Raw genomic sequence first — 10,306 nt, forward strand, 5'->3', positions numbered from 1 at the left:
TCTTCACGTCTGAATAATCGCAAGTTTTGATTGACGCCTGATACCCTCCGAAGAAATGCGGCCATTCTTCCGGTTTCCCGGTGAAATTTGGAAACTTCTTGGTTAATTCGCTCCTACCGTCCCGTTTAGGGTTGTCACCTTCTCGTGGATCAACTTCCGTGTTTTTGACGTAGGACTACGTCTGTCTGTTCTATATTGGGGTACACTTTACGATTGCAAAAATCGAAAACCGTCACGAAAATATGATAGACTTTAAACTTTAATATCTCAACCGTTTCTCGATGGATTTTCAATTTGTTTGAACCATTCGATTAAGGATGAGTCAACGCTTCTTTGTATTTATATGACAATACGGATTTTTAACTAGTCATTATCGATATTTGATAAAAAGTTTAGAAATAGGTAAACCAACCAATCACGTACATGCATCACTAGCACAGACATAAAAATCAAGCAACTTGCGGGTTTGGATCTAATCCTCAGTTTGAACAAGATTTCACGCAGAGCGGATGCAGCATTACGGAGGCGCTGGTAACATTTTCAACGGAAATCCAACATATTGGTGGTGGTCCTCGGTGTTTGCTGCAGATCATTCAACCTCAACGAATCAGCATTTTGTATGAAGAAAGGGTTGACTACAAAAATAGCATTGTTGCGATCCCTCGCCGCCAGTGGCGATGCTGAAAATTTATTACAAACTGTGGTGTCAGTTAGTTGTTGGAAAGGCGCTTTGGGGAAATAAAATTGGTTCTTCTCGGGACCAGTATTTTCTGAAAAGAAAGGTTTAATTGCAAAAATGGACTGTTTCGGTGGCATCGGAGTTTGGCGTGGAAGCTTGGTTTCTGTTAGTTAATCCATCCATTCAAATTTACGGGCTTAATTTATTGAACACAAGAAAACTGCTTTCCGGCCCGCGAGCCATTTTTATCGGGATTCCGCAAAGAGCGGTTTAACCTATATTGCCACCAACAAATTATATGTTTTTCTGTTTATTAACAAGAGCTCTATTTATCATAGGGTTTGGTAGTCATATGGCTACTGCTTCTGCCTCATACGCAGGAGGTCGTGGGTTCAATCCCAGGTCCGTTCCATTCTCCTACTTTGAATATTTCTCATGTTCTAGCAATCGCTAGAACTGGAAATGGACTTCCATACCGTTTCCATTACTATTCCTATACCTGCTTCAATTTGAGTATTCTAACAGTTATCTGCTAGAATTGGAAATGAACCTTAGAGCTCGTTTCCTATATCCAATTAGAAGTTCCATCATCTATCACATTGGCAGCTCGTTTACCAAGACGGACCTCTGCCTCTCGAACCTAACCCAAAAATTTCAACAAATTCCGCATGAACTCATGGCAAGTGCAGAGGTATATTCGGTTTGCAGTGGGCGAGTGATTGCATCATCATTTCCTCCCCCTTCCCTACATTGACTTGCATTCTGACGTGGCATGCGCCAGTATGACCTAACAAATGAGATCACCAGTACTTGTACATTGAAGATGTGTGCTAGTCCCAAGCAAAACATCTGTTGGTTCCCTGTGCAAGAACAGCTGATCTGGTCATAATGGAGTAGCAACTACGAGCAGTCAATCAAGCTCAAGCTCAAGCTAGTAATAAGAGCTCTATTTATTATTTCCCATGTAATGGCTATATTTGCTACCTAGTAGCCCCAGATGAATTTGAGCCATAAAAAATTAAAATGTCAATTTGAGAATGGTTTTTTTACGAATAGATCGTATGTTTCGACCGGAAGAAGGATTTTCAGTTATAATTCGTTGAAAAAAGACGACAAAATATACTTTTTCCCATTGGCAATAATTATTTTGAATCTCATGTGTTAGCCTTTCATGTATGGCGGACGGTACGTGGAGGAGGCGAATGAACCACGAGCTGCATCAGTTGTTGGGAGAACCATCCATCGTTCACACCGCGAAAATCAGACGACTGCGGTAGGCCGGGCACGTAGCCAGAATGTCGGACAGCAACCCGGTGAAAATGGTTCTCGACAACGATACGACGGGCACAAGAAGGCGAGGTGCGCAGCGGGCAAGGTGGATCGATCAGGTGGAAGATGACTTGCGGACCCTCCGTAGACTGCGTGGTTGGCGACGTGTAGCCATGGACCGAGCCGAATGGAGAAGACTCTTATATACCGCACAGGCCACTACGGCCTTAGTCTGAATAAATAAATTATAAATAATAGCCTTTCATGTGTTTGTGATTCTTGTATATTTGTTTGCCTTTTTTGTATATTTGGTTTTTAGATTTTGACGAAATTGCTTGGGAAAAAAGTGCAAAACAAAAAAAAATCACTTATAATGCGTTTTCCAACTAGGACTCTTCGCAAAAAAAAATTAACTTGTTTCGATTTGTTTCACGTAAAACCTTATTTCTTAAAACCTTTTTGTTTAGTAATAGCAAAATCATCCCACTAGCTACAACCCTGCTATCACTACTCTGCGAAAAATATCGTCTCCGTCCTGATGTTGCTGCACAAGTTCAGACGATCGGTAGCAAGGCATTCCCATTGTTCGTATACACCAATGGATCCAGCAAGGCAACTTCATCATCGCAATATCGACGGAGGCTGTACGCCAACTCGGGTGGTTAGGCAGAGAAGCTCGCCGAACCACGCACTCTCCCTTAAGATCTGCTCATCTCCAGCATCAGCATGCACAGCACGGTCATCATCATCGTCATCAACCACAAAGGAGTGATAAGGACGACTGGTCAACAGATAAGAGCGGGGAGAATCGCTCTCGGGCTTACCGACAAAATCATCGCATCAAGAGCAACGAGGACCAGTCCACCGTCTGCAGTGTGAAACGATGACCAGTCCACTTCAATCCAGCCACTGGGCAGCATGATCGGTTCTTATCATACGTGTTGTATATCATCTATTTGTAATTACTGATGAAGAAATAATATATAAGTTTTATGCATGTTTCGTGTCAAATAACTAATAAAAGTGTCGTGTTTCTACAACCGCCGCGAGTTTCTATGTGGTAACCCGAAATCTCAAAGGATTGGAAATCTTGTCGATCAAGTGCCTGGACCAAATTGGTGCATGAATGCAACGAGCTTGTTGGCTGATGGTTAGAATCCTCCATCGATGTCGGGGATGAAACAACATCTACAATCCACTACTGAGCCCAATCATCGACGGTAATCAACCTAATTCCCCGAACATTTTGATCCTACGAACCGGATGAGGACCACCCGGATTTGGGAACTACGGAAGCTCTATTACGGATCGAGGCTACGACACGTTATTAGAACAGTATCAACTAATAAACTTGGCGCCATCACGCCGGAGACAATTGATTCATAGAAGGTGCTGCGCGCACAGGATCCAAAACCGCCATCATACTGGTAAACAATCGGTGGCTTTGTTCCTTTGAAAGGATCTGCTAAAGGATTTGTCTTATCTGGATCGCCATCGCGGATGACCGCCATCGGTTTGGCTTGGACTTCATCGGAATAGAGTTTTGTGCAGGTTAGTGAACCCATTGCTTCGCATATATGTCCAGCCAAGCTAGGCATCTTACAACCTACTAACATCTGTTATCTTGCGTGACCTGGTGACTTGAACGTGAACCAAACGGACGGTTTGGAGTGGATACGATCGAAAGTGGACATTTTATGGTGATGGAATCCAATTACCCTATCTGACGTCAACATTCGGGAAAAACCATAGGCGTGTACAATTCATGGATCATCGAGTAATTTGAGAAGGCCATGGACTAGCTGTCTAACTGGTGGACATCGGGCATAACTACTGGTGGACAAGTCGACGACTGGCTATCCTGGTTTGGAATAGGATAAACCGAACTGAACATCGATTGGCATACCAAACCGGGAGAACTCGAGCTACTTCTACCCGGTGCAAAGGGTTTCAGCACAGAGAGGAAGCATCGCATCACTTTTGTCCAGGTAAATTAGGAATTTAGTGTACTGCCGAAGCAAGGTCAATGATATTACACCATTTTAATTTGGACAAAACCTCTTCGTTTTACCTCTCTGACCACTGAGCCCTGTTGCCCTTCTGGGCTCCACCATCTTTGAGTTTGGATTGCTATAAGTTGGATTCGATTGTATTCGGGGTGTTTTCTGTGGACATTTGGTGGATTGATCGGTGCTGTAACTGTTTCCTGTGGTGAGTTGCCGCAGTATATGCCTGGCCGAAGCCATCTCTTTTGGATACTACACCAAATTCTCTCCTCTTCGTCCATATCTGGTTCTGTTCGAGTTATGACGATTTGATGTGACATTTTATGTGGAACTGAACGCAAGGCTGTTTGTATGACTGATTGATTGAACTTGGAGCATCACTTCCTGTTTGTCGGGTAAATTAATGCAGTATATGCCTTGCGAAGCTAGGCCTGCACTCTGCCTACTACACAACATTTTCTCTCTTCAACTTTCCTCGTCATACCTGAGTTGTCATTCGTTGGAGTCGACGGTGTGACGTCATCTTGTTGCGGTTGTAGAATTCAGATCTGGAGTATCATTACTCGTTTCTCCGGGTAAATTAAAATAGTATATGCCTGGCGAAGCTAGGCCTCTCGCAGTATACTACACCGTACCTCTCTCTTCCTAATTATCACCATTGTGACGACGGCAACATGGCACCACCCGCTGGAGCATCAGCTTCCAAGGCGCCGTCAATGAGGGCATTGACAGCGCGACTGAAGGCAGCTCAACTGTCCTTCAACGACATTCAGCGGTTCACCGAGGCATTTTCTGATGCGAATACTGTTACAGAGGTGGAAATACGTATTGCAAAACTGGATGAGCTGTGGGAGAGCTACAGTGCTACCATGGTGGAGATCTTCGCTCACGAAGAATACAACGAGGAAAAGACGTCGCTTGAGAAGGAACGTGCGGAATTCAGCGATCGATATTATGAGATCAAGTCCTTCCTAACGGACAAGATCAAATCGTTCCAGAAACCCCAGGTTCTGGAACAGCCGAACCGAGGTGGAAATGGGGCTTCAGCAATTGTCGATCACGTACGTTTGCCGCAGATCCAGCTGCAGACGTTCAACGGGGACATCGACGAGTGGCTGAGTTTCCGCGACCTATTCACATCGCTCATCCACTGGAAAGTGGATCTACCGGAAGTGGAAAAACTTCATTACTTGAAGGGCTGTCTTCAAGGAGAACCCAAGGCTCTCATTGATCCACTTCCAATCACAAAGGCCAACTATCAAGTGGCGTGGGATTTGCTGTTGAAGCGCTACAATAACAGCAAGCAGCTAAGGAAGCGGCAGGTACAAGCTCTCTTCAAGCTGCCCACACTCTCGAAGGAATCAGGTGCAGACCTGCACACCCTGGTTGAAGGCTTTGAACGAATCGTGCACACACTCGACCAGGTCGTCCAGCCGAACGAGTACAAGGATCTTCTGTTTGTGAACATCCTCACTGCACGATTGGATCCAGTTACGCGTAGGGGGTGGGAAGAGGTCTCATCGGCGAAGCAGCAGGATACATTGGAGGATTTATTCGAGTTTCTGCGGCGTCGAATCCAGGTTTTGGACAGCCTTCCGGCAAAATCTACCGACACTAGGGGTGCCGGTCAAATACAGCAGTACTCGAAGGCGAAGCAATCAACGGTGAAGACCAGCTATAGTTCTACCCAGGCGTCAAGGGGACGCTGCGTTGTTTGCTCATCAGATCATTTTCTGTACCAGTGCAACGAGTTTCATCGAATGACGGTATCGGACAGGGATAGTCTACTTAAAACTCATGGACTTTGTCGGAATTGCTTCAGGACGGGGCACCATGCCAAGGAATGCCAATCAAAATACTCCTGTAAGAACTGCAAGGGTCGACACCATACCCTAGTATGTTTTAAGCAGGGGAAGGAGAAAGAACCCAAGGTGGCGGCAGTGGCTGGGGGCAACCAGCCATCGGTACCCAAGAATCAAAGAGATTCATCCAACACCCAAGTGGCCAACGTGGCAGCCACGGAAACTGTAGTGTCCGCTACAGCTCACCAACATCTCAAACGGGTTCTTTTGGCAACAGCAGTTGTGATGATTGAAGATGACATCGGCAACCGATTTCCTGCTCGTGCATTACTGGACTCCGGATCCGAAAGTAATTTCATTACAGAGCGGCTGAGTCAGCGGTTAAAAGTTCATCGAGATCGAGTGGATATTTCGGTGGCAGGAATTGGTCAGGCGGCGACCAAGGTTCGGCAAAGGATTCAAGCGGTACTTCATTCACGAGTTTCGGAATATTCCCGTGAACTAGCCTTGTTGGTTCTTCCAAAGGTCACGGTGAATCTTCCAACAACCACTATCAATACGGCTGCTTGGACACTGCCAAGCGGAATTCAGTTGGCGGATCCTACATTCTTCGAATCTAATGGAGTGGATATTGTACTTGGCATCGAGTACTTCTTCGACTTTTTCGAAACAGGAAAAAGGATTTCTCTGGGGGAACAACTTCCAACCCTCAACCAGTCCGTGTTTGGCTGGGTTATCAGCGGTGGCATTTCGGTTCCAACAAGCTCTCTTCACATTAGCTGCAACGTGTCCGCGTTGGATGGCTTGGATACTTTAATCGCGCGTTTTTGGTCCTGCGAGGCGGTAGAGTCAGGTAAGGCTCATTCACCAGAAGAGAAGCGTTGCGAGGAATGGTTCTCAAATACGGTTCAACGGGATACGCATGGTCGGTACACCGTTGCTCTACCGATGATGAAAGGCGCTGTGTCAAGGTTGGGTGAATCAAGGGACATTGCATTTCGACGACTGCAAGGAACCGAAAGAAGGTTGGCCAGGGACTCATCACTTCGAAAACAGTACGTCGCCTTTATGGAAGAATACCTCAATCTCGGACATATGAAGATGCTGGTTGAAGATTCCCAAAGTTCGATTCGAAGATGCTATTTACCCCATCATCCTGTGGTGAAAGAAGCTTCAACAACAACCAAGGTTCGCGTTGTTTTCGATGCATCCTGTAAAACGTCTTCTGGAGTTTCGCTTAATGACGTACTACTGGTGGGGCCAATAGTACAGGATGATCTTCGGTCCATAATTCTTCGATGTCGGACCAAACAGATCATGCTGGTGTCAGATGTGGAGAAAATGTTCCGCCAAGTCATCGTTCGTCCCGAAGACCGCCCTCTACAGTGCATTCTCTGGCGAAATTCACCATCGGAAAGTGTCCTTACGTATGAGCTGAATACGGTAACGTACGGCACAAAACCCGCGCCGTTTTTGGCTACCAGGACGCTTCAACAACTCGCTGTGGATGAGGAAGGGCGTTTTCCTCTTGCAGCACGTGCAACCATGGACGACACCTACATGGATGACGTCATCACCGGTGCGAATGATGTGGAAACAGCAACGCAGATGCAGATTCAACTGAATGCGATGCTGTCAAGAGGAGGTTTTCAACTTCGCAAATGGGCATCCAACTGTCCAGCAGCCCTAGCAGGTATTCCTGAAGAAAATTTGGCGATTCGCACTTCGGATGGGATTAACTTGGACCCTGATTCAGCAGTAAAAACCTTAGGGTTGACTTGGATTCCTTCTTCGGACATTCTAAGGTTCCAGTTCATCATTCCTTCGCTGGACAGCGATACAGTTCTTACCAAACGCAGCGTGTTGTCAGTGATAGCCACTTTATTCGATCCCTTAGGGCTTCTGGGAGCTGCTATTACTACGGCAAAGATATTTATGCAGCTTCTGTGGATCATACGCGACAAGAATGAACAACCCTTAAACTGGGATCAGCCGCTACCTCCGATGGTGGGTGAGTCCTGGAGAAGGTTCCACGAGCAACTACCCATGCTCAATCAAGCACGAATCGAAAGATGCGTAATAATTCCGGAATCGGTTGATGTTGAACTCCATTGTTTCTCCGACGCCTCGGAGAAGGCTTACGGTGCTTGTCTTTACGTCCGGAGCACTGATGCAGACAGGAGGGTTAAGGTTCGACTACTTTCTTCCAAATCGAAGGTGGCTCCGTTAAAATGCCAGACAATCCCTAGGCTGGAACTTTGCGGAGCGGTTTTGGCTGCACAATTGTATGAGAAGGTCCGAACGTCTATAAAAACATCAGCCAACGGTTACTTCTGGACGTATTCCACTTGCGTTCTACGATGGTTACAGGCTTACCCAACAACGTGGACCACGTTTGTCGCTAATCGTACGGCAAAAATTCAATCTATTACAGAAGGCTGTCGGTGGAGTCACGTGCCCGGAATCCAAAATCCGGCCGACCTTATTTCCCGAGGCATCGCCCTCAAGACATCATCGACAACCAATTCTGGTGGCGAGGTCCCACCTGGTTGGAAGAGAGCTCGGACAAATGGCCAAGATCATTAGAACCCCTAACATCTGGAGAGGAAGAGTCCGAAAACGGCGGACAATTATCGCAACAACTGCTTCCAGTGTTACCGAGTTCAACCTGGAGTACATTAGCAAGTTTTCTTCATACACGGATCTCATACGCCGCACCGCATACTGGTTGCGTCTGATGAAATTGCTCCGAACACCAATAACTAGTCGGAATGATGTGGGATTTCTCACCACGTCAGAATTAAGGGACGCAGAAGGTACGTTGGTTCGTTTGGTGCAGAAGGAAGTGTTCGCCGAGGAATTGAAAGCAATCTCATCGGGAGGCAAGGTTCCAAATAGGTCACAACTACGCTGGTTCAACCCATTCCTTTCCAAGGACCAACTTCTTAAACTAGGAGGACGACTGAAGCACTCTTTAGAGTCAGACGAAGCAAAGCACCCAGTTGTTCTTCCAGCTCGGCATCCGTTCACCCGACTGCTCCTTCAGCATTATCATGAACACCTACTTCACGCGGGGCCGCAACTAATGCTAAGTGTACTTAGACTCCGATTCTGGCCGCTTGGAGGTAGAAGCGTGATCAGAAACATCGTACATAGATGCCAGAAATGCTTTCGATGTAAACCCACTTCAGTGCAACAATTTATGGGAGATTTACCAGCAGCTAGGGTTACCGTATCCCGCCCGTTTTCTGACGCAGGAGTCGACTACTTTGGCCCTGTTTATTTACGCCCAATCCCACGACGTGCTACAGTTAAGGCCTACGTAGCAGTTTTTGTTTGCCTTTGTACGAAGGCAGTTCATCTGGAACTAGTGTCAGATTTATCCACTGACAGGTTCCTGCAGGCGCTTCGCAGATTTGTGGCGAGGAGAGGACTGTGTACTAACATTTACTCCGACAATGGCACTAATTTCGTCGGTGCACGCAACCAGTTGAAGGATCTGCTGAAGCTGCTGAAGAGCAATGATCATAACAGCGCCGTATCCAAGGAGTGTGCCAAGGATGGTATTCAGTGGCATTTCATACCGCCGAGTGCCCCCCCACTTCGGAGGTTTATGGGAAACGGCCGTCCGATCAACCAAACACCATTTGCTGCGAGTAATAGGCGATTCACCCGTGTCTCCAGTGGATTTTACCACACTACTTACCCTGGTCGAAGCTTGCCTCAACTCTCGCCACCTCACGCCTCTCTTGGATGATCTCAATGACCTCGAACCACTAACGCCAGCCCATTTTCTGATCGGCACATCCCTGCAATCCATTCTGGAACCAGAATTGGGTGCACTTCCGAACAATCGCCTTAATGCCCTGCAACTCATCCAAAAAAGATTGCAGGATTTCTGGAAGAGATGGCGCAGAGAATATTTATGCCAGCTACAGTCTAGGAATAAAAGATTCAAATCAGGGATTCAAATAGAAGTAGGCAAGCTGGTCGTCATCAAAGACGATAATCAGCCTCCGATGAAGTGGAGAATGGGGCGAATCAGCGATATCCATCCTGGCAGTGACGGAATTGTCCGCGTTGTTACACTTAAAACTGCCAATGGATCATTAATTCGACCTATTGAGAAGCTTTGTTTCCTGCCGCTTCCAGAAGAGGACGACAGGCCAAGTGGAACAACAAACCACCCACAGTAGAATCATCCCTATCCACCATCCCATCCCGGCGAAGAGGATCTGTTTTTTCTCTTTTCAGAAATTTGACAATCTCAGGATGGGTGAGGATGTTTAGTAATAGCAAAATCATCCCACAAGCTACAACCCTGCTATCACTACTCTGCGAAAAATATCGTCTCCGTCCTGATGTTGCTGCACAAGTTCAGACGATCGGTAGCAAGGCATTCCCATTGTTCGTATACACCAATGGATCCAGCAAGGCAACTTCATCATCGCAATATCGACGGAGGCTGTACGCCAACTCGGGTGGTTAGGCAGAGAAGCTCGCCGAACCACGCACTCTCCCTTAAGATCTGCTCATCTCCAGCATCAGCA

At 46.6% G+C, this 10,306-nt stretch overlaps 2 protein-coding genes across 2 annotated transcripts; both read left to right on the top strand.

Annotated features, from left to right (window-relative positions):
• Positions 1–4,628: 4,628 nt before the first annotated feature.
• Positions 4,629–8,342, top strand: LOC134209620 (uncharacterized). The gene has a single exon (XM_062685613.1). The coding sequence runs from the start codon at positions 4,629–4,631 to the stop codon at positions 8,340–8,342; it is 3,714 nt and encodes a 1,237-aa protein (XP_062541597.1).
• Positions 8,343–8,493: 151 nt separating this feature from the next.
• On the top strand, positions 8,494–9,513 carry LOC134209621 (uncharacterized). The gene has a single exon (XM_062685614.1). The coding sequence runs from the start codon at positions 8,494–8,496 to the stop codon at positions 9,511–9,513; it is 1,020 nt and encodes a 339-aa protein (XP_062541598.1).
• Positions 9,514–10,306: the final 793 nt, after the last annotated feature.

This window comes from Armigeres subalbatus, chromosome 2, assembly GCF_024139115.2.
Source record: "Armigeres subalbatus isolate Guangzhou_Male chromosome 2, GZ_Asu_2, whole genome shotgun sequence".
NCBI lineage: Eukaryota > Metazoa > Arthropoda > Insecta > Diptera > Culicidae > Armigeres > Armigeres subalbatus.